Source organism: Phacochoerus africanus, chromosome 2, assembly GCF_016906955.1.
Source record: "Phacochoerus africanus isolate WHEZ1 chromosome 2, ROS_Pafr_v1, whole genome shotgun sequence".
NCBI lineage: Eukaryota > Metazoa > Chordata > Mammalia > Artiodactyla > Suidae > Phacochoerus > Phacochoerus africanus.
In genome coordinates, this window is record NC_062545.1 from 123,156,614 (window position 1) to 123,181,668 (window position 25,055).

General features: G+C 36.1%; 1 protein-coding gene across 4 annotated transcripts in view; it reads left to right on the forward strand.

The window, feature by feature from the left end:
* TRPM7 (transient receptor potential cation channel subfamily M member 7) overlaps positions 1–25,055 on the forward strand; it is a 103,854-nt gene that overhangs the window by 58,245 nt on the left and 20,554 nt on the right. For all 4 annotated transcript variants that reach the window (XR_007133090.1, XM_047766365.1, XM_047766363.1 and 1 more), the window contains exons 22-29: positions 6,426–6,600; positions 8,934–9,060; positions 10,115–10,299; positions 11,427–11,559; positions 12,393–13,108; positions 15,458–15,525; positions 16,662–16,721; positions 22,926–23,022. Coding sequence is in view for 3 of the 4 variants with exons in the window: in XM_047766365.1 (XP_047622321.1) it covers positions 6,426–6,600; positions 8,934–9,060; positions 10,115–10,299; positions 11,427–11,559; positions 12,393–13,108; positions 15,458–15,525; positions 16,662–16,721; positions 22,926–23,022 (1,561 nt within the window). In the remaining variant the exon portion in view is untranslated. The remainder of the gene's footprint in view (positions 1–6,425; positions 6,601–8,933; positions 9,061–10,114; positions 10,300–11,426; positions 11,560–12,392; positions 13,109–15,457; positions 15,526–16,661; positions 16,722–22,925; positions 23,023–25,055) is intronic.

A 25,055-nucleotide genomic window follows, 5' to 3' on the forward strand; every position in this document is an offset into this window, starting at 1 on the left:
AAATTAATTGTATTTTAATAGGTTGATTCTTAAGACTTTTTTCCCCTTATTTTTATATCCTTAGCTGATTATAAATTATTTATTTATTTATTTATTTATTTATTTGTCTTCTTGCCTTTTCTAGGGCCGCTCCTGCGGCATATGGAGGTTCCCAGGCTCCTGGTCGAATCGGAGCTGCACCTGCTGGCCTACACCAGAGCAGAGTAACGCAGGATCTGAGCCGCGTCTGCCACCTACACCACAAATCACGGCAATGCTGGATCCTTAACCTGCTGAGCAAGGCCGGGGTCGAACCTGCAACCTCATGGTTCCCAGTCAGATTCGTTAGCCACTGCACCACGACGGGAACTCCAGCTGATTATAAATTTTAAAAAGTGTTTAAAAAAAAAAAAAAGAGTTCCCACCATGACTCAGCGGAAACAAATCTGACTAGCATCCATGAGGATGCACGTTTGATCCCCAGCCTCGCTCAATGGATTAAGGATCCCGTGTTGCTGTGAGCTGTGGTGTACATCAAAGACCAGCTTGGATCTGGCGTGGCTATGGCATAGGCTGGCAGCTACAGCTCTGATTCAACCCCTAGCCTGGGAACCTCCATATGCCATGGACCTCCATGTGCAGCCCTAAAAAGACCAAAAAAAAAAAAAAATTTTTTTTGAAAAACTGCAATTGTTCACCAAGTAAGTTTTTTCATTTTAAATTCTATTTAAGTATAGTTGTTTTACAGTGTTGTGTTAATTTCTGTTCTGCAGTGGAGTGATTCAGCTAGTCTTTTTTATATTCTTTTCTGTTATTGTCTGTCACAGGATATTGATTATAGTTCCCTGTGCTATACAGTGGAACCTTACTGTTTATCCATCCTGTATATAATAGTTCACATCTGCTAATTCCAACCTCCCAGTCTTTCTCTTCTCTGCTCCACCCTCCCCTTGACAACCATAAGTTTGTTCAGTGTATCTGTGAGTCTGTTTCTGTTTAGTAGTTATGTTCATTTGTGTCACATTTTAGATTCCACAAGTAAGTGATATATAATGTTTTATCTTTCTCTTTCTGACTTTGCTCAGTGTGATAATCTCTAGGTCTGTCCATATTGTTGCAAATGGCATTATTTTGTTCTTTTTATGGCTGAGTAGTATTCCATTCTTTACATGTACCACATCTTTATCCATTCAACTATTGATGGGCATTTAGGTTGTTTCCATGTCTTGACTATTGTGAATAGTGGTGCTGTGAACATAGGGATACCTGTATCTTCTTGATATACAATTTTGTCTTGATGTATGCCTAGGAGCAGGATTGTGAAATCATAGGGCAACTGTATTTTTAGTTTTTTGAGGGACCTCCATTCTGTTTTCCGTAATGGCTACACCAATTTACATTCCCACCAATGGTATAGATAAGTTGGATTTTCTCTGTGCTCTCTCAAGTATGTGTTACTTGTAGACTTTTTAGTGCTGGGTTTTTTTTTTTTTTTTTTGCCTTTTCTAGGGCTGCACCACGGCATATGGAGGTTCTCAGGCCAGGGGACTAATGGTAACTGTTGCTGCCAGCCTATGCCAGAGCTACAGCAACACGGGATTAGAGCCGTGTCTGCAACCTACACCACAGCTCATGACAACACTGGATCCTTGACCCACTGAGCGAGGCCTGGGATCAAACCCGCAACCTCATCGTTCCTAGTCAGATTCTTTAACCACTGGGCCACGACAGGAACTCCAATGATAGCCATTTTGACCAGTGTGAGGTGGTACCTTATTTGTAGTTTTGATTTACATTTCTCTGATAATTAGTGCTGATAAGCATCTTTTCATGTGCCTTTTGGCCATCTATATGTCTTTGGAGAAATGTCTCTGTAGGTCTTTTGCCCATTTTTTGTTTGGTTTTTTTCTTGTATTGAGTTGTATGAGCTGTTGATAAATTTTGGTAATGAAGCCCTTATTTGCAAAACATCATTTGCAGAATTTTCACCAAGTTGTTTTTAATGTTTATTATATTATCACTGCTATACAAGACAACGCAATAGGTATTAGGACTGCCCCTGAACTTTGTGAAAGCACGTTTCTCTTTTTTAACTTAATGAGTACTATATATATTTTTAACAGTTGTATAATCCAGCTTGAGGAGCCTCTCCTACAGAAAGTATTTTAAGAAATTACATGAGATATTAGTAAACTATCAAAGTGGTGTATTGATTAACTTAATAAGTAGGGGATATAGGGATTCATGGGAAAAGAGAAATCTGGAGGTTTTTGTTAAAGCAGTGGGATGTGAGCTGTTCTTTGATAGCTTGAGATAGATGGAAGTAAAAGGCTGACTGGAACTTCTTTTCTGATAAGGTATAGTTGTAAGCAAATTGGATTGACAGGGCATTCCTTGGAGTATATAGAATATTGAAAACACACTTTAGAGAAGAAAAATGTAAAGGAAACCATGCAAGAGTTTTTGCCTCAAAGTTTGATTTTTCTTCAATAAAAAAGGAATAAGTTGACATTTCTCTCTTTTCTTATCATTTTGGAGTGACTTCACAGTGTGTGGATGTTGAAAGCAGTCACATTGTTCATTATGATGATTTTCAATCAATGGAGTTGGCTGAAAAAGTCTTACAGGAGGTTCTCATGCTTAACCCCAACCCTCTACACTAATCGTGTCCCATATAATGTGCTTTGCAAGATAATGCTAAACAAATACTGTCAATGGTTTATGTCTGTAGGTACCTCTTTCTCCTATTTTTACCAATCCACACTATTTTTAAAAGTTATATCTAGAACGTCTAATCTCTTCCTGATATAATATTCCCAGTATTTCGCTCTTTCCCATAGGCTTAACCAACTGGCAGGTTTTGTTTTTAAATATAAATATCAAGTTTAATATGCAATTGTTTTATGCATTGAAGTGAAAAAAATAATGTATTGGGCCTGCCTACTCCTGCCGTAAATTGTTTTTGGTTTTAAGTGGTGAAAAAGACAAACTATTATGCTTCTGTTGCTTTTGTGGAAGTAACTCTTCATTCCTTATTCTAAAATTACTAAAATTTTAGCAAGTACAGACAAACTACCTTCTAGAGACATCCATTATTAACTGTTGCATATATACCTTTCCATCCTTCAGGACATGTATATGAATGTATATGTTTACTTCTCCCAAACTTCACATGGATAAGTGTATAAAATTGTTTTATCGAAATGGGCCTATTGTATATGTGCTCTTTCTCAGTTCTTTTTAAATATCTACCCCCTTTATAAAAATGTGTTCCTAAAATTTTTGAAACTCTTAATCTCAGAAAAGTGGTCTTTTGGATTAAATTTCTCTTCTAAGTAACCCCACTGCTTCACAAGATTATCAGCATTGCTTTGCATCACAAGAAAACAAAGTTTTTACGGTTTTTAAATACAGAGTTTTATTATTATATTTGATGTTTCACGCTACAAATTTTCCCTCTAGGAGAATATATTCTACTCCCCTAGTTAAGAATTACTGATGTATTATTTGTCACTTCAAAGAAGTACTTAGTCATTTTGTACTCTTTCATGAAGTACTGGTATTATCAGGAAAAGTCGGGGAGTTAAGGCTTTGGGGAAAGACCTGGTTTTAGCCTAACTTTTAAGTGTGCAAAAGACTGCTTCAGCTTTTATCATTGTCTACCAGATTATTTAATGTTATTGGGTTAATTTAATGGTGATGTACAGTAAATGGGAGATGCAGGAAATATAGATGTGAGTAGTCAATAAAAGATGGAGATGGGAAAAGTGAGGAAGCCAAGAGAAAGTGGAGCTGTCTGGATTTCCATCTGAATTGTACTTAAAATGTACTCTGAACACTCTTGCCAATTCTTCCATCCCAGTTAAAGGGAGCTTGATTATATTTCATTTTCTTCTTTATCACTGATCTTCTTTAGAACCACTCTTCACCAGGATTATGTCTTTTCCTTCTTCAACCATTCATTTATTACATCATTATCTTTTTTCTCCTAGTGCCATCTTCGCTTTCCACTGCCCTCAAAACTCAGAATGGTTAATGTTTTAATTACCTGCTTCAAGTAGGTTCTGCAGGGTATAAGAAGTCCTTCATTAAAAATGTATCTTTAAATAATGAATAAAGGAAGTGAATTTTATAACATGAAGTAGATTCCTTAGAGTAACTTCACTTATTTTATCATTATGCATCTGTTACATGCTAACCTGAGATAACAAAGATGAATAAGATATGGTCCAGATACTCATGGAACTCACAATCTAGTGTAAGACAAGCATGTGAACAGATAGTTACAGAAAGATATGGTAAAATATTGTGTGAAGACTGAAGAGCTAATTCTGTCATGAAGGCTTTCACAAAGACTATTTGAAAAGAGTTTAGAAAATAGAATTTTTTTGGAGTTCCCGTCGTGGCGCAGTGGTTAATGAATCTGACTAGGAACCATGAGGTTGCGGGTTCGGCCCCTGGCCTTGCTCAGTGGGTTAAGGATCTGGCGTTGCTGTGAGCTGTGGTGTAGGTCGCAGACGCGGTTCAGATCCCGCGTTGCTGTGGCTCTGGTGTAGGCCGGCGGCTACAGCTCTGATTCAACCCCTGGCATTAAAATAAGATTTTCTCAGGCTAATGAAAATTGCATGTGCCAACTATTCGCTCTCACTCCATATAGCTATACACTTAAGCTCATTTTAGATATAAGAAATTGAATATTCAGGTCTTTTAATTAAATTTAGATCAAGTGTAAGGAAGATTGTCAGATAGACATTATGTGAAGAGGTATGAAATCCAGAGACCTCTATGAATCATCAGCTAAGAGACGTTGAATAATTTTAGAATACTTGAGGTTTGGGTTTTTATTTGAATTTTTGACCTAGACTCTTTCTTCAGTTACAGATAACTATTTCGGTTCTAAATTATCACAAATGCCATAAATAATATTTTAATGAATTATTTGCCTTTTAAAATCTTATATCCTAAGATTTTGTTTACTGAAAAACATGCTGTCGTAGTAATTCTCTTACATGGTCAAATAAAGCATTATTTGACTATTTTACAAATAAACTGAATGTTGAAAGGGGTATTAAGATTCCTTAATTGAAAGTCACAGGGACTCAACCTTTAATTTAAAAAGGAAGTTTTTTGGGAGATCTAACAATTTTAAAGGTAAAGAATCGAGACTAAATGATTTCATATAAATAAATAGATGATAGTTTTTCCGTCTCATGTAGACCTACTGTTCTCTTGTCATAGTCCTACCTTCCATTTCTAATCTCACTATATACTTGTTCAAAACATTTATGTGTCATAATAATTTCTTTTAGATTGATTTATCATCACACTTGTTGGTTAACAGATTAAAGTACAGATTTATTGTAAATGTGGTCTCTTGATCTGTGTGGGATTTCTCTGGTAGATTGTTATTTGTAAATGAGTATTATTACATATTGCTGGAATGAGACTTACTTTTTTAGATGCAAATGCTGAACACTTGTACACATAAATAAGTCAATAGAAATTAAGGTTTTATTATAGCATTTCACTTCTTTGAATTCCTGAGTAATGATGTTAAAATTCATGTCGTGATTTAGCAATAAAAATTGTTTTTTTAATGACTTACTAGGTGATAGTACAGTTAGGCTGTTTTCAGTTTTTTCAAACAACCTGGCTTGCGGATTATGGGTATCACTTGTTTTTTCAAAACCTATACTGATTATTCAGTTCGTTGTTTTATTTACCTCATAGGAGGTTTTCACAGCCCAGGAGACAAGGCATCATGGCAGGGTTTAGGATGAGTGAGAGAATGCCTTTCTTTTGTGAAGTGGGCAAAAAGACAGTATCAAAGGAATGTAGAAATGATAGTCTGCACCTCCAGTATAAGAACAAGCAGGAGTTCCCGTTGTGGCTTAGTGGTAACAAACCTGACTGTTACCCATGAGGATGTGGCCTTGCTCAGTGGGTTAAGGAGCTGGCATTGCCATGAGCTGTGGTGTAGGTCCCAGATACAGCTCGGATCTGGAGTTGCTATGGCTGTGGTGTAGGCCAGCAACTACAGCTCTGATTTGACCCTTAGCCTTGAAACTTCCATATGTCATGAGTGCAGTCCTAAGAAGACAAAGAGCAAAGTAGTTTTGGAAAAGAATACTTAGGGAAATTGATTCTCTGAATCTGTCATGTCTGTACCTCTTTAAAATCTTCATGTACTTGAGATAGGAAGACTGTGGTTTGAGCCTGTTCATTATGTAGAAGGTGCCTATGACTTGCATGATGTCATAGATCAAATTTTACATAATTTCCTTGATGTTAAGGTTTATGTAGTGATGAGATTTCCTGAATGCTCATACTAGGAATAAAAAGAAACCCCAAAATTCAGCTTATCTATTAGAACACTAGAAACTTTTTTAAGATGAAAAATTGTGTTTAAATTTCCATGTATTTTAACAGTGTTTATTTTTTAACAGGTGGCCAATATGTTCTACATTGTAGTGATTATGGCTCTTGTATTACTTAGTTTTGGTGTTCCTAGAAAGGCAATACTTTATCCTCACGAAGCACCATCTTGGACTCTTGCTAAAGATATAGTTTTTCATCCATACTGGATGATTTTCGGTGAAGTTTATGCATATGAAATTGATGGTAAGGATTTATGTGTACACACTTCTTTTTTTATGTTTTAAAGTTAGAATTGCATTATAGTTACATTACATATTTTCACCAATTGTCAACCTAACACCACATTTGTTAATACCAGAAGAAGCAGAACAAAAATTAATTGAAAAGAGTATATTAGAGATTATTTAGCAGAAAATAATGAAATAATGAAACTGGCTTACACAATTAAGTGGAAAGTTCAAAGGCAGAGTGGTTTTGAGATAGGTTAATTCATAGCTAAGGACACCTATTCTTTTTCATCCCTCTGGTCTGTAATTAGTGTCTGACTCATAAAGGTTTTCCTTTACATTTGTAAGACTCTGCCACTAGCAACCAGAGAAAACACTGTTTTCCATAGTTCTCTTCAGCGGAAAAAGTCCCTTTTCCAGATGGCCCCTGTTGAACCTCTTTTTTCATCTCATTAGCTTAAATTGGCTTCAGTCTGCCTCTCTCTGAAACAGGGCAAGGGTGCTGGAATTACATTGATTAGTTGCATTGTATATACCCTTGAATTGTAAAATTCAGCTCTGAATACGTTCTCTGCATAAGGTGATAAAGATGTTTCTATTTTGCTTAAAGAGGCTGGATAACTTGGGAGCATAGGTGATACTGCCACCTTTCAGGGAAGTTCTTCTCTTGACCTCCATATTTGAGTTATAGAATATTTGTTAGTTCTCTCTTGCTCTTTCTCTCCCATCTTACTTTACTCCTTCCTTACTCCATTCCTGTGTTGCTCCTTACCTACCTATTTATGAGTGATTAGGTCAAGGTATGGTCACGTAGTAGTCATCAGTTATCAGATGTTGGTTAAAATAGGTTTTATCAGACTGGGAAAATTTCATGTTTAATGGCTTCCTGTTCAGTGTCATTTCCAGGTTTTTATTTTCTGCTCTAAAATCATGTGGCTCTACTTATATTGCATTGGGTACAGTTTTTTGGTCTCCTACATTGTCTTTCTTGGGTATTTGCTTCATCAAACTAATCTGAATAGAATGGAAATAGAGTCATAAAGCTTTTTAAGAGTGAAAGAGGAGTTCCCGTCGTGGCGCAGTGGTTAACGAATCCGACTAGGAACCATGAGGTTGCGGGTTCGGTCCCTGCCCTTGCTCAGTGGGTTAACGATCCGGCGTTGCTGTGAGCTGTGGTGTAGGTTGCAGACGTGGCTCGGATCCCGCGTTGCTGTGGCCCTGGCGTAGGCTGGCAGCTACAGCTCCGATTCAACCCCTAGCCTGGGAACCTCCATATGCCGCGGGAGCGGCCCAAGAAATAGCAACAGCAACAACAACAAAAAAGACAAAAGACAAAAAAAAAAGAGTGAAAGAACCTTATGCATTAATTTGCCCATAAAGTCATTTATTTGAAAGGAATGATGTAGCCATGATGAGAATTTCAGTGGTGTATATATTTTTAAATACTTAGAAGAACACTAAATGCTAAGTGTATTAAATATTTTTATGAAACTTGTTGCTAATTCTAATCCTTGCCCTACTTGAATTGATTTTACTTTTTCATAACTTGGGAGGGTATTAAATCTCTCGCTTGATTCAGCCATGGTCTGGCTTCAGAAACATTCCAGGTGGAAGTTATGAAAAGCAAGGAATTCAAATCTTATATTTGAGAGACACTTCTTTGTGTGTGTGTGTTTTTAGGGCCGCACCCGTGGCATATGGAGGTTCCCAGGCTAGGGGTCAAATCAGAGCTGTAACCGCTGGCCTACGCTACAGCCACAGCAGCAGGGTCCGAGCCGCATCTGCAACCTACACCTCAGCTCATGGCAATGCCAGATCCTTAACCCACTGAGTGAGGCCAGGGATCGAACCTGCGTCCTCATGGATGCTAGTCAGATTCATTTCTGCTGAGTCATGATGAGAACTCCGAGAGACACTAACCACTCCTTCAGCCCTCTTTTATGACATAATAAGCTAAACTCAGTAATCTTCATGTTTGTGAATTCACTGTGAGTTTATCATACTCTTTTATGGTTCAGTTATTTTTCTTATAGAAATGTGTGGCTGAATCTGGGAATTTTATTCTTGATACTCTTCTGGCTAAACCACCCTTGAAGGGTAGACATAATACAGAAATATACTTCCTTGTATGGAGTAGAGTAGTGGGATAGTAACCTTCCCTCACAATATTCTTCTTTGTTGGAATACTTTTAAGTTGGTGTTTATATGGCTGCCTGCCCAGAAGCTTTTGCTAGAATCTGTGGAAGAGATTTGTACATGATGAAAACTTAAGCAAACATACACATATCCTGATTAGAAGCAGTAACTGGTAAATTAATGTATTTTAATTTTTTTTTTTTCTTTCTAAAGTTTGTGCAAATGATTCATCTATTCGTGAAATCTGTGGTCCTGGGACATGGTTGACTCCATTTCTTCAAGCAGTCTACCTCTTTGTACAGTATATCATTATGGTCAATCTTCTCATTGCATTTTTCAAGTAAGCATTATTCATTTGCATATTGTAACGAGATCATTTAATATATAGTATCTTTTTGAAGGAATTTTACAAAGTTTAAAATACATTTTATTGAGGCTGAAACTACTAAAAATTATTTTTGAAAATTACAAGTAAGGCATGCTTTTTCAAAATCAGATTGGTTCTAAATTTGAGACTTCATTTTACAAAATGCAGTTGTTTCATAAATTTAGTCTTTACTTGAGGTTTATTACTTGGTTGGAATACAAAACACTAAAATGTATATACTGTTCAGTATGCAAAACAGAAGAGCAAACAAATTTCTTCAGTGATCCCATTCTTAGTATTTTGGTGTACGTCTTTTTACCTTTTATGAAAATGTATGAACTGTTTTTTCTTTTCAGAAATATTTTTATATTTTGTGTACTCTTTAACTAAGCAAAACATAAAAATTATCGTACATTAATAAATGGCTACCTAGTATTCCATGATATAGACCATAATTTTTAAACCAATATATTACATTTCTCAGTTCAGTTGTTTATAATTTTCTGTTCCCCAAAGCCACAGTGTGGTTAAATTTTGATCAATGCTTACATGTCTCCTTAGAGTGTTTTCCTAAAGGTAGAAGGATTCAGTGTATGTATTTTTCAGACTTCTTGCATTTAAGTCAAAATAGACTCTTGTCCTCAAATCTCTGCTAATAGTAGGTGTTATCTTTTTTAATGTTGCTAATTTGATAGTACATAAAAGGGTCTTGTTTTTATATGCACTTTTGTTACTACACAGATTGAATATTTTCTTGTTTTTGTCGTTGCATATAATTTTAAAAACCTAAAATCATATTTTCTACCTTTTTTTCCAGGAGTTTGTAATTAAGACCCTTAACAATATCAAACTTTGCCTTATATTTGTTGGATGTGTTTTTTTCAGGTTCTCATTTGCCTTTTAGTGTTGATTATAGTGGAGTACTCGTTTTGAACTCTTGTTTAGAACAGAATTACAATCTTCAGAATTTAAAATTTTAAAATATTGTAAGCTAAGTTTGTTTTATTTTTATTCTTTGTTATTCAAGCAATGTATATTTACAAGTGAAGGCAATTTCTAATATTGTATGGAAATACCAACGTTATCATTTTATTATGGCTTATCATGAGAAACCAGTTTTGCCTCCACCACTTATCATTCTCAGCCATATAGTTTCTCTGTTTTGCTGCATATGTAAAAGAAGGAAAAAAGATAAGACTTCAGATGGGCCAAGTAAGTAAAATATATTAAGGCAAATGTTTTTAATCACTTGTCAGTATGTCAGTATTACACTAAAAGCTAAGTATTAATTTTATTCAGAAGACTTAATTGGTTAATGTTACTGTAAAGGCTTTTGTTCAGTTTGCCTAAACATAAAAGAATTTTAAGTGCAATGTGGTATCTATAAAAGTAAATTTAGTATTTTACTTCTTTTTTGGCGTGGCATCTCAATTTGGTTTTATTAAAATGAGTAGTTCCTGCTATGACGCAGTGGGATCCATGGTGTCTCTGTACTGGCAGGAACACGGGTTCAATCACTGGCCCATTGCACTGGGTTAAGAATCTGGTGTTGCCACAGCTGTGGCATAAGTTGTAACTCTAGTTCAGATTTGATTCCTGACCCGGCAACTCCATATGCACCAAATTGGCCAAAGAAGAAAAAAAAAATGCTAATTTAAACCATAATACTTGCTATTCTACAAACCATTTTGACTGCTGTATAAACAGTAACACTTTTATTTAGCATATTCTGTACACTACATGAGACTAATCAAGCTCTGCTTAAAATTTTATAGTGGGGAGTTCCTGTGGTGGCTCAGTGGTTTAAGAACAACAGGAGAGTGCAGGTTTGATCCTTGGCATGGCTCAGGGGGTTAAGGATCTGATTGCCGTAAGCTGTGGCATAGGTCGCAGATGAGGCTTGAATCCCCTGTTGCTCTGCCTGTGGCTTAGACCGGCAGCTGTAGCTCCGATTTGACCCCAGCCTAGGAATTTCCATATGCCACATCCTCAGCCCTAAAATTTTTTTTTTACAGTGGCTTTCTGCTCTCCCAAATCAGTTCTTAAATCCCTCTATCTGGATATGTGAGGGAGAGGTGTGAGAGACAGATGATGGTAAAGGGTATTTTATAGGAAAAGGAAATTAGAAAAGGAGGAAGTATCTGAAACCATTCTCCTGACATACACTGTGAGTAAAGCAAAAAGTAGAAATACCTGTCTAGAGTTTTAGAAACACACACATACAAAAAGAGAACAAAAAATTGTAGTTGATGTACTCTAAATAATTCATAAGATTCATGAGCTAATGAGCTTATCTTTATGTATTCAGTGTTTTTTTTTCTTTTCTTTTCCCACCTTAGAACTTTTTTTAACAGAAGAAGATCAAAAGAAACTTCATGATTTTGAAGAGCAGTGTGTTGAGATGTATTTTAATGAAAAAGATGACAAATTCCATTCTGGTAGCGAAGAGAGAATTCGTGTCACTTTTGAAAGGTTCAGGAGCTCTTTAATTATAATTGATTTTGTGTCAGAGTGGGTTTGATTAGTTATGTTTCCTGTATGTTGTCATTATTTAGTTTATGTTTGTCACACATGTAAGTTTAATCATGGTTTACATAATAGTTCAGTTGTTCTAATACTTCATGTTAAGTCAGTACGTCAGTCTCTTGTTATCTTTTGACCTTTATTACAGAGGGCAGAAAAGGGTTAATGTTTTTTACTAGTTGGTGGAGAAAAAGTTATATTAATTATTTAAAAATATTTGTTTCTTGGGGAGTTCCCGTTGTGGCGCAGCGGAAACGAATCTGACTAGGAACCATGAGGTTGCGTGTTCAATCCCTGGCCTTGCTCAGTGGGTTAAGGATCTGGCGTTGCCATGAGCTGTGGTGTAGGTCGCAGATGTGGCTCGGATCCTGAGTTGCTGTCGCTGTGGCATAGGCCGATGGCTACAGCTCCGGTTAGACCTCTAGCCTGGGAGCCTCCACATGCTGCCAGTGCAGTGCTAGAAAAGACAAAAATAAATAAATAAAAATAAAAATATTTGTTTCTTTCCATCAGCTTTGCTACGTTCTAAAAGTATATGGTGTTTGTATAGTTACAATAATAGTAATAGTAATTCTATGTATATGTAGCTGAATATACATTTTCGTGTTAGTCTGGTGTAGGAAAAAGTCGCCTATGGCACAAAAATGTGTTTTGAAATCTTGTATTTTTACATCTTTGAATGCATGAAAAATTTCTTTTTACCATTATTGTTTATTGAGATTACAAAAGGAATTTCTAAACCATTAATTTTAACATTTGTAAAAAGTCTGTTTCCCTTACAGAGTGGAGCAGATGTGCATTCAGATTAAAGAAGTTGGAGATCGTGTCAACTATATCAAAAGATCGTTACAGTCATTAGATTCTCAAATTGGCCATTTGCAAGATCTTTCAGCCCTGACCGTAGATACCTTAAAAACACTTACTGCCCAGAAAGCTTCAGAAGCTAGCAAAGTTCACAATGAAATTACACGAGAATTGAGCGTTTCTAAACATTTAGCTCAAAACCTTATTGATGATGGTCCCATAAGACCTTCTGTATGGAAAAAGCACAGTGTTGTAAATACACTTAGCTCCTCTCTTCCGCAAAGTGGTCTTGAAAGTAATAATCCATTTCTTTGTAATATTTTTATGAAAGATGAAAAAGATCCCCAATGTAATATATTTGGTCAGGATTTACCTGTAATACCCCAGAGAAAAGAATTCAGTTTTCCAGAGGCTGGTTCCTCTTGCAGTGCCTTATTCCCAAGTACTGTCTCTCCTCCAGAACTACGACAGAGACTACATGGAGTAGAAACCATAAAAATGTTTAGTAAAAATCAAAAATTAGGCAGTTCATCTAATAGCATACCACATCTATCATCCCCACCGACCAAATTTTTTGTTAGTACACCATCTCAGCCAAGTTGCAAAAGCCACTTAGAAACTGTAACCAAAGATCGAGAAGCTGTTTGTTTTAAAGCTGCAGAAGGAGATAATATAGAATTTGGAGCATTTGTAGGTAAGTTTGGCAAACTGATATTTGTATATCAATATTATTTTCTTTTTAATTATAGTTAGCACCTTAGAAATAAAAACAAATAGCTAATTAATAAAACCTTGTACTTGTGTGACAAGTGGACTACCTTTTCATAGAGTATAGTTCTAAAATTTTTTTAAGGAATTAGAAGTGGAGGAAATGAGTTGAATTGGGCTGTTACAGATATATTAGCATATACGTCTTCAGTGCTGTAAGTACAATTGTATAGAAAACTTGGAGTTCCTGTCGTGTCTCAGTGGTTAACGAATCCGACTGTGAACCATGAGGTTGCGGGTTCGATCCCTGGCCTTGCTGAGTGGGTTGGGGATCCAGCATTGCCGTGAGCTGTGGTGTGGGTTGCACATGCGGCTCAGATCCCACGTTGCTGTGGCTCTGGCGTAGGCCGGTGGCTACAGCTCTGATTGGACCCTAGCCTGGGAACCTCCATATGCCACGGGAATTGCCGCAGAAATGACAAAAAGACAAAAGAAAGAAAGAAAGAAAACTTATATGAACTCTGACTTTTGAATTTGAGGATAGTCTCTTGAATTTGATCAACTTTTTGTTGAAAGAACTTGAGCAATCTGTAAGTTTTACAATACAAAGGTAAAGGGGAGACTAGAAGTAACTGGAAAAGAGCAGTGTTTTATAAATAGGCTTACCACATAGCTTTTCATCTATACCAGTACACTTTTGAGAGTGAAAGGGTACACTGCCAGTGTTTACATTAAGACTGTAGAGAAAGCCGCGACTATTTGGAAAATGAGTACTTATGGTTGTCCCAGTTATATACCCAGAGGGGAGAGCATTTCAGAAAGAAATGATTCATTCTTATACCTCAGCTCAAGTGAAATAAGGACTGAAGATATATTTATTTTGGCAATGATAATAGTAACGTTGGTGAAAATTGTTTCAGTAAAGAAAGTGGGAGTGAGGAGTTCCCATCATGGCTCAGTGGAAACAAATCCGACTAGGAACCATGACATTGCGGGTTCAATCCCTGACCTTGCTCAGTGGGTTAAGGATCTGGCATTGGAATAACTGTGGTGTAGATCACTGACACAGCTCGAATCTGGTGTTGCTGTAGCGTAGACCGGCCACTGTAGCTCTGATTAGACCCCTAGCCTGGGAACCTCCATATGCCATGGTACGGCCCTAAAAAAAAAGTGGGAGAGAGAGAAGCCAGATTATAGTGAAATAAAGTATAAATGGAAGGAGAGGATGTAAAGAGGGTGCCTGGGGGAGGCGAATCTTAAAAGCTTGTCAGTGAAGGCAAGAGAAAACAATGACATGATGTCACATGGAAGGAAAAGCTGAAGAAGTAATGCTTCACAGAGCTAGCTGAATCTCAAATTTCTGGGAGAATAGAGTGTTCTAATAGCCTTCTTCTTAGATTATTAAAGATTAAAGATTTTAACAACAAATTTTTAGAAAACATCATGGGTTGTTTGTGGACATAACCAGAATACTCCAAGGTTTGAAGAAGGCCTTTTGTCTCTTGAATTTTTCCATCAGGTGGCTTCCTAATCTTATCTTTAACACTGTATGAGCCTTCCCAGCTTAGGAATTTACCTATCACATATGCAGAGATGGTTCAAAGATTATGTTATGTCTGTGTAAAATCTCCACATTAGGGCCAGCCCCATAAATCACAAAGATACTGAGCATGCCAATCTCTACTGATAGACTGTGTGAGTTCACTGTGGGTTTTTAGAGACATTTTCCTACATAAAATTTACCCTAGCTTGTTTTTTAAAGAACACATTTTAGGAAGTTCCCTTCTGGTGCAGCAGATTAGGGATCTGGGATTGCCGCAGCTGTGGTGCAAGCTGCATCTCTGGGGACAAGTTCGATCCCTGGCCTGGGAACTTCCACATGCTGAGGGTGTGGCAGAAAACACATTTTTAGTCTGTTTTTATATTGACATGGGGATGGATATATATAGATATCTATATATATGACACACATATATTATGTGAATATATTATGTTATCATAAGTATATATTACATATGTAAAATGCTCTTATGTTGTTTTATTTAGAGTAAAAGTCATTGCTCCCCTTTTTCCTTTTAAATTTCAAGCAATTCATTTCATATCACATATTGGATTCTTTTAGGATCCTGTTACTGTAAATTGAACTATTCATCTTTTCCAGCTTTTTGACTGATATTTTCTATATTTATTAAAAGAGCTACAGGAAACTGAAAAGCTGTCAAAGCTATTTATAAAACAACATAAAGCAATTGTTTGAATAGACTAGGCAATGACATTATTTTGATTAAAAAAAAACAATATTTTTTTCTTGTAATCTTTTTTTTCCTTTTTAAAGGACACAGAGATAGCATGGATTTACAGAGGTTTAAAGAAACACCAAACAAGATAAAAGAAATATTATCTGTAAGTAAATCTTTATAGCTGTTCGATTTATCTCGCTACTTTGGGGTTTAGTTCAAAATAGAATTAAACATATTTTTCTGTAAAAATATAGTTTTAGCAGAGACCATTGTCAACATGATGATCCTAAATAAAAGAAGTAGTTGAGGAATATTAAAAAAAACTGTACAAATAGCTTACATTCTTTATTAACTAAAATGAAAACATCACCTATTTAACATTTCTCTTTTTGAAAAAATGCTTCTTCCTGTATGGTTTCCACTGATTAAATACTCATTGAGCTCAAATCTTACCTAGGCCCCAGAGTTCTCTGGAATGTTACACTGGTTCTCAAGGACCCTGTGGTCTATCTATAAAAAGCTAAATATGCCAGTAACTACAGTATGGCATGCAAACGTAAGATGTTTAATAAATGTTAGTTAAATGACTTTTAAAGTGTATAGAACAACTACCAAAAAGTTATGTTCCTGGCTGAAAATTAATTTTTATTTCTTAACTATTGCTTTTATAAATCACCCATGACTATTTTGAGCCTAAAGGGTAATAACATAATACATCAAGATAATTAAGAGGATCTTGAAAAGTGCTGAGCTTCTCGTACCCTAAGAACTTAAGTTGGGGAAGTGATCAAGTAACATACAATGGAAATAGAGTTTGTCCTAAAACTAAAGCCAAGGAAATGATAATGACATAAGTTTTTATCTTTTTTTTTTCTTCCTTTTTTCGTTTTTGGCCACCCCATGATATAGGAGTTCCTGGGCCAGGGATCAGATCCAAGCTGCAGTGGCAGAGATGCCCCTGATCACATTGCACCACAGTGGGAATTCCATAAGATTCTGTCAATGACTGTTTCTCATATAACCCATAGTTAATTGTGTAATTGTTGTCAGGACATATTACTATCACTCTACATCAGAAAGGTAGATTTAAGTGCATTTTTATTTTATAAATAGTAACATTTTATTTTTAATGGCATATTTTGATTGAAGTATTGTAGTAAAGTGAATAACTTAACGTCTAACTAGATTTTGTTAATTAAGGATTTAGTTGTTGACTTTGTGAAAATTGAGATGTGATAATTCTATGAGGTCACTTTTTTTCCATATTTACCTGAAGTTTGTATTTCTGAACTCCAATAGGATCAGCGGAATGATGTGAGAAATACGATTATGGAGTATTCTAAGATGCCTAAATATCAGGTAAAGTCTGTTTAGTACTTGTGGGAATCAGAAAGTTAACTTAAAATATACATATACCTGTAGATGGAGGAAGTAGGTAAATGAACTTAGCATTAGACTGCGATTTGCATGATATTTTCTAACCATTGTAATTCTGTGGCATACTTTTAAAGATCTGAATTTTTCCATTTTATATAACGCCTTACAGAGAAGGAGAGAACTAAATAAATAGGTTGAATGCATTTAGGTAGCCTTAGCTGACACATGATGATGAAAAAGAAGGAAAGAAGAAATGAATGAGAAAAAGTAATACGTAGAAAAAAGAATCTGACAAAGCTCTGCCAGAGTTGGTCTTATAATTCTTAAAATGTAGACATGATATACCTACATCCCGTATGGGATTTTTCTGCAACAGATTTTAACTGCAGTGGGTTTTACATGTAAATGAAGTGTTTTATGGACTTTCATAACTTTTAATAAATACAACTTTTTATAATTTGGAATTAAGCTTAATAAAATCTCTTATAACACTTTTTCCTATATGCTAATATCCTTTTATTAAAATCTAGACCCAGTGTGTTATGTTGCTCAATTATACAGTCATTTGTGTCGGTGTAAGAGAGCCCAATGCCTCTTATTTTAGTCCTTATAATTATTCAGGTGGGATGTACATTCTAATTGGGGTAGTATATTCACTTTTTATTAATGAAGGCAATTTTTTAAATGTTTTAATTTTATAGTTGGGTACCTAGAATCCTAGAATTTTAGAGATATTTATTGATACCTTTTATGATTTAGTAATAAAACTAATATAGGCATTAGTGCCTAAGAAACATTTGAGCCCAAGTTTGACTCTAAACCTGTGCACTCAAATAACTATCACAAGACTCTTGGTCTTGTTTTTCTATATGTTTATTTAGAGGAGGGAGAACATTTGCAGCTGAAGATGTCAGAGAAGAATTCATAAAGGAGTCAGGATCTTTTAAAAAAGATAAATTAGGCATTTCAATAGACAAAAGGATATTTTAGGTAGCAGTATGAACAGTAGTGAGGCAGAGACAGGATATATAGAATATGGTAAAGTAGTGTTAGTTTGACTAGTAAAAAAAGGTTCGTCATTTGAGGAAGTTGTAGGAGATAAGGCTATAAAATCGTCCTGAATTAGGGGGGATTAGAAGTATATTTCTTGCTAGTGGGATGGCTCTTCTCCATACGTTAAGGGATGCAGGGTAATATTGGCTCTTCGATCCTATGGCTCTCTCACCGACCAAAGTCATGCAGTCATTTATATCCAACTAGCAGATGGGGAAGAGCACAGAGAGGCACAGAAGAGGGTTTTATGAGCCAGGCACAAAAGTACTACACCTCAGGAATTCCCAGTGTTGACACAGTGGGTTAAGAACATTGACTGCAGCAGCTTGGGTTGCTGCAGAGGCACATATTCAGTCCCGGTCCGATGCAGTGGGTTAAAAGGTCTGGTATTACCACAGCTGCAGGATAGGTTACAGCCGCAGTTCAGATTCAGTCCCTGGCACAGAAACTTCCATATACTGCGGGTACAGCCTTTAAAAAGAATTTAGAAAGTAGCATACATTATTTGCTCTGAAATTCAGAGGAAGAGGTTTTAATTATGTGATCACATCTAACTGCACATGACACTTGGGAATGTAATTTAGCTGTTTGAATAAAGTAGGGGAGATTGAATTTTGTAATATGTGCCACAGGGCCAGATATATAGGTGTTTCAGTAACTGGTGAAATAATTTGAAATTTTTCTTTGAGTCAGGGAAAGAAGCCATTGATGATTTTTTGTTAACCTTTGTAGGACCACTTATCCAGAAGCAATGCACAGCATGAATGATAGTAACCATAGATATGGGAGACTTATTTGAAAGGAGTTTCAATCACAATTCAGGAGAGAGGTGTCATGATATTGCTGTAGACACACAGAACTATAAAGAAAGAAGCTTCCAGGCCCAGATCATAGTACCCTGTGTGGTAATAGGCATGATTGAAAAGAATGGGAATTAATATAGGGGGGATTAAGTTCTGTTAATTAAATGAGTGACAAGTAAACCAGTAAAGTAGGAATATAAATGGTATTTAGGAATGCAAGACTATAGCATGAGAGGGAGAGAACATGATCAATGATATATATCGACAGTAGAGAGGTCAAAGTGATGAGTTAACCTGAGCTTCAGATGTTCCCACTTTTTAGAAATTGAGGAGGAAAAAAGTACAATAAAGTAACACTCATAGAGTGGCAGTTATCAACATACTGAAGCAGCCATCACAGATCAGTGCAGGAAATTTTCAAAAAGGGAGACTATGGTAGTTGCTGATGCTTTGGAAAAGTACAGGAGAATGCGATCTTAGACTACTGCAATAGGTGGCCTACATGAATCAATTTCAGTATACCCATGGATGCAAAATAAAAATTGTGGAGGGGAATAGAGGAATCACTATCACTATATTCAATAATAACAAGATGGTTTGAGAGCTTAAATGAGTAGCAGAATTATTAAATTATTATTTTCTTTATTTAGTAAATAAGAAGGATGTATGAATGTTTTAATTTGAATGAAAAGAATCAGTAGGGAAATCAAAGGGCTTTTTTTAGTTGTATCTCTTGTTTTGAGTTTCTTACAGGGAGGGAGAGCTAACTTAGAATTATAATTTAAAAAGCAGAGGTTCCCATCATGGCCCAGTGGTTAACGAATCTGACTAGCATCCATGAGGACGCAGGCTCAATCTCTGGCCTTGCTCAGTGGGTTAAGAATCCAGCAGTGGTGTAGGTTGCGACATGGCTCGGATCATGCGTGGCTGTGGCTGTGGTGTAGGCCAGCAGCTGCAGCTCCAATTTGACCCCTAGCCTGGGAACCTCCATAGGGCGCAGGTGCTGCCCTTAAAAAAAAAAAAAAAAAAGGCAAAAAATAAATAAATAAAAAACAGGACAACATATATGGAATCAAGTCAGACGCTCAAAGATGATAATCTTAGGAGGAAAAATTATTGCTTCTTTGGGACAGGAGGGCTGACAGAAAGGATAGTCATACAGGTACTTAGATTTGGGGAAAAATAATGCTCAAACTCTTCTTTAACTTATCACATAAGATCTATGTGACTGATCGTATATAAATTATACATTTTTTTTAATTAAAGGGATAAAAAATAATCTGGGCAGTTCATTGATACTTTTGTTTTTGTTTTTTGTTTTTTTTGGCCCTGCCCACAGCAAATAGAAGTTCCCGGGCCAGGTTATGAACCCAAGCCACAGCAGTGACAACACCAAGTCCTTAACTACTAGGCCACCAGGGTACTCCCATTGACACTTTTAAGGCATTTGTTTTTTCCTCTAGGACTGATAGGAACTGGGGTAGAGTAGTACATGAGATAGATAATGCTTAATCATTTTGTGAAGTTATTAAGGAGTCAGGAGAAAAGAATATGATTTCTCAGCTACAAAGCCAAAAATAGCATAAATTTTTGCTAGCTGTATCAGCACTTGATTTTTTAGCCAGAAGAACTCTGAGGGCTGGGAATGGATATGGAGAAAGTAAATCTTTGGAGTGATTCTGACCTAGGGATTGGCATGGCACCAAAATAAAAGGTTAGTGCTACTAACTAGCTGGGCCTCATATGATTGTCAAACTCACCCTGTCAGAACCTCAAATTCAACATTATCTCTCTGACCAGCAGACATATTTTTTTCCTCCTGTATTTCCTCCTTCTGTAAATAATGTCAGTGTTCTAGTTTACCAGGGCAAAGTGGCAGTCTTACTTCTCCTTTCTAGTCAACAGCCACATTAAGTGGTTTTGCTTCCTAAATACTGTTTTTATATCTTTGCTTCTCTCAATCCTTAGAAGCAGTTACCTTGACTTAGGTCTCTAACTTTTATTTCATTGAACTTTTGTCTTTAACAAGGTGTTACAATAGCAATTGAAAGAATTTATCATCACACTCTGATGGCATCATTTTGCTATTGTGAAGCACTTGATATATGTAGGAAATGATTTAGGGTAAATAGACATTTCCTAGTGGGAAAGGGTGAATGTTAGGGTTTCCCCACAGAGTGTACCTTTTAATAATGAACCTACTAAATGAACTTAAAGCAGGAGTATGCTGAAAATTTTTAAGGCAGCAGACAACTTCCTGGTAAAAACAAGAAGTAACAAGTTTCTGTGAGTAGGAAGAAAAGTGGTGGCTATGCTTTGAATTTAACACTTGTGAATAATTCAACTTAATTTAGAGAAAAAGAACTATAATAATAGAATAATAAGCTCTAGCTCATAATGGTTAGAAACTTTGAATTCTTGAATGTTTGTGGTTTATATACCCCTTTAAAAATGTAATAAAAACTACACATTTACCAGGAAAATGCACATGTACATTTTTTTTTTTCTTTTAAGGTATAGAGTTTTACAAATACCTTGAAGGCCACCAGTCAGTCTCATGCTAGAATTTCTATCAAAGATGGTTCTATGAAATTGATGTGTCATTGCATCAGTCAAGGACAGGACTTAAGTAAAGCAAACAAGAAATAGCTAGAACTGGTCCTAAAAGAAACAGCTAAAATCAAAGGAAATTAGAGTTGCATTTTGACTACAAGAAAAAGGTTAGCACTTTTTGCTTGGCTAGATAAATCAGCTGTAATGTGAAGAATGTGAAGCATCAGAGGTAGAAAAACAATTTTCTTGAGATGTCTAAGTTAAATTTAATGAAAGTAATAGTTTAGGAGTTCCCATTGTGGCACAGCGGAAACGAATCTGACTAGGAACCATGAGGTTTTGGGTTTGATCCCTGGCCTTGCTCAGTGGAGCTGTGGTGTAGGTCGCAGACGTGGCTTGGACCCCCGCATTGCTGTGGCTCTGGCGTAGGCTAGCAACAACAGCTGTGATTAGACTCCTAGCCTGGGAACGTCCATGTGCCACAGGTGCGGCCCTAAAAAGACAAAAACCAAAAAAAAAAAGTATAGCAGTAGCATTTTAAACTCATTATTTCTGAGAGTTGGTAGAGGTTTAGAAAATTTTAAAGTTGCGTAGTAGTGTTACCTGTTTATAGTTGGAAAGAAACAAGATGAAGGTATTGAATCTTCCTCCTTAATTTTATGAAATTCCTTTATTCATCTGGAAAAATGAATAGGTAAAAATAAAATGAGAGAGAATTAGCTGTTAGATATTAAATATACAGGAAGTATAGTTGAAATGTGAATATTTAGTGAAACATTTTGGTGACTCCGAAATATAACCCTTCTACAAATAAGGATTTAATAAGGGTTGGATTAGAAATTGTTAAGGACAGAAATGCTTTGTTAGTAAATTCAAATTAAGCAACTAGGTCAGTATTTGGAAACATCTGTTGATGTGCTGTTATCACTTCATAAGAATTCTGGTTTTAAATACAAAAATTCAAATCATGGAGTTCCCATCATGGCTCAGCAGAAATGAATCTGACTAGTATCCATGAGGACTCAAGTTTGATCCCTGGCCTCGCTCAGTGGATTAAGAATCTGGCATTGCCATGAGCTGTGGTGTAGGCCACAGATGTGGCTTGAATCTGGTGTAACTGTGGCATAGGCCGGCAGCTATAGCTGCAGCTCGACCCCTAGCCTGGGAACTTCCATATGCCAAATGTGCGTCTCTTAAAAAAAAAAAGTCAAATCGAATCAAATTGTAAAAAACTTAAGACATGTATTAGGTTAGTAAAGCCAGGAGGACATTTTAAACAAATATTAAAGGAGGGATGTAAAGAGATGAGTATCTAAAAATATAAGGCATAGATAAAACAAATCTGAAAAATATTGAAATTTGACAGATAGTGATTGAATCTTTGTTATACGAAAACTTATACACATCAGTAAGAAGCTACCAAACCCTCCACTGTTATTACTGCTGTGTCAACTTTAGTGTAAAATAGTATTTTTTCTTTTATAGGTGAATTGATAAATGTTTTATTACTATCCCAGCAGTTTCCTGTTTTCCCCCCCAATTTTTATTGAACTTTACTATGAAAAAGAATTCATTCAGATGGATTTATGAACAATAAAGTAGAGTATTTTGATGTAGTTTTTGATATTGACATTGAAGAAAATATTTGTAATATACCCTTTGGAGTTCAGGTAGATTAAAGCACATTAAGCTAAATCAATCCAGATACTCTTATACTACTTAGAACAATGATTTGAAATTTATTTGTTTTTAAACTGTGTGTATGTACTATATGCAGAATGATATTCCTTCTAAAAACACTTTGAAACATGTGAGTCCTCATGCTGGATTTACTGAGTGTCACAAAACTTCTGTTCCTCTTCACTCAGAACAAGGTGAGTGTTTTGACTGCATGAATTATGTTAGCAAACAAACTCATTTAAATTTTAAATGTATTTTAAGTACATTAGCAAGCTTTGAATGTGTTTTATGTTCATCACACATCTAAGCAGTGAATGTTCTGGGAGTCAGAAAATGAAGATTCGGGTCCATCACTGTTGCTGTTAACCTTGAGTAAAACATAATCCTAATTTTTTTTTTTTTTTACAAATTATTTCGTCCTACCTAAAAGGCGAAATGCAAAGACTTAACTTTTACAGATCTCCTGGTTTTATTTTATTATTATTTTTTGTTTGTTTTGTTTTGTTTTTTTAGGGCTGCACCTGCGGCATATGGAGGTCTAATTGTAGCTAGAGCCGCAAGCCTACACCACAACAACATCAGATCTGAGCTGCATCTGCAACCTACACCACAGCTCACAGCAACGCTAGATTCTTAACCCACTGAGTGAGGCCAGGGATCGAACCCGCAACCTCATGGTTCCTAGTTGGATTCTTTTCCCCTGTACCATGAACGGGAACTCCAGATCTGCTGATTTTAATTTTACAAATGAACCTTGTGTTTTAATCCCTACAGTCATTTAGTCAGCTTATGTTTTTTATTTAACTTTTAAAAATAACGAATACGTTTATTTGGTTCAAAATTAAAACACATACACACAAGCTCTTTGAAAATCAGTCTTGGTCTCAGTCTCACTCCAAACCCATGTATAACCTCTGTTGTTTTTGTTTTTCCTCTAGAATTTTATGCTTATGTAATCATATATGACAAAATAGTCTTTTCTACCTCTCATCTTTTACACAGAAAGTTGTTCTGAACCTTTGATTTTTTTTTTGTCTTTTTTGTTGTTGTTGTTGTTGTTGTTGTTGTTATTGCTATTTCTTGGGCTGCTCCCGCGGCATATGGAGGTTCCCAGGCTAGGGGTCTAATCAGAGATGTAGCCGCCGGCCTACGCCAGAGCCACAGCAATGCAGGATCCGAGCCTCGTCTGCAACCTACACCACAGCTCACGGCAACGCCGGATCGTTAACCCACTGGGCAAGGGCAGGGACCGAACCCGCAACCTCATGGTTCCTAGTCGGATTCGTTAACCACTGTGCCACGACGGGAACTCCTGAACCTTTGGTTTTTCATTTAAAAATTAAAGGGCCTGGAGATTTTTTCATGTTATGCTTTTTAAAAGTCATTATCTGGCTTTTCAGTTTTATACATATAATCTTTATAAGGTTAAGAAAAGCAGTACTGTTTTATACTCTTCACCGTTATTTCCCCTTTCATTCTCTTCAAGTTGGGTTTATTCCAGGAGTACAAATTGGCTTAATACTCAAAAATACAGTAAGGCATGATAGCAGTAGATTAAAGGAAAAAAACCATATGATCTAATTAATAGCTGCAGAAAAGGCTGAATTTGATGAAATCCAACATCTGTTGATGATTAAAACTCTTAAAGTAAGAATAGAGTAAAATTTCCTTAATCTGAATAAAGGGTATGTAAAAACTTACCACAGATACCATAGTTCATAGTGAAATACTGAAAGCCCCAGATGGAGAACAAAGTGAGGATTTTGGCTGTTACCACTTTTATTTAATATTTTAGCCAGAGGAGGAAAAAGAAAGATGAATGGCAGAAGGATTTGGAAGGAAGAAATAAAACTTAGTATTTTCAGGTAACATGGATATATTATTTCTACAGTTAGGATGCCTATAATTTTAAATCCTTGTTATTTCAGTTTTAGTCAGTATCTATTGACCTTCCACTAAAGACAAGGATTAAACTCCCCTCCACCCACCTCCCCTTGCCCCCACAACCCCCATTCCCAAACACATACATGTAGATGTCTTTACCCATTCTCACCAATTTAATTACATCATAATTTTGGTTAGAGGAACACAAGGTTCTCTGCTCTTTGACTTAATTTCTTCAGTATATTCAGATAAACAATGTCATTAGTTTCATCATCCTAAGTTTTGCCCAGAATCTCCTAATATATTTCACTCTGCTCTTTTTTGCCCTTTATAGTTAGAATGT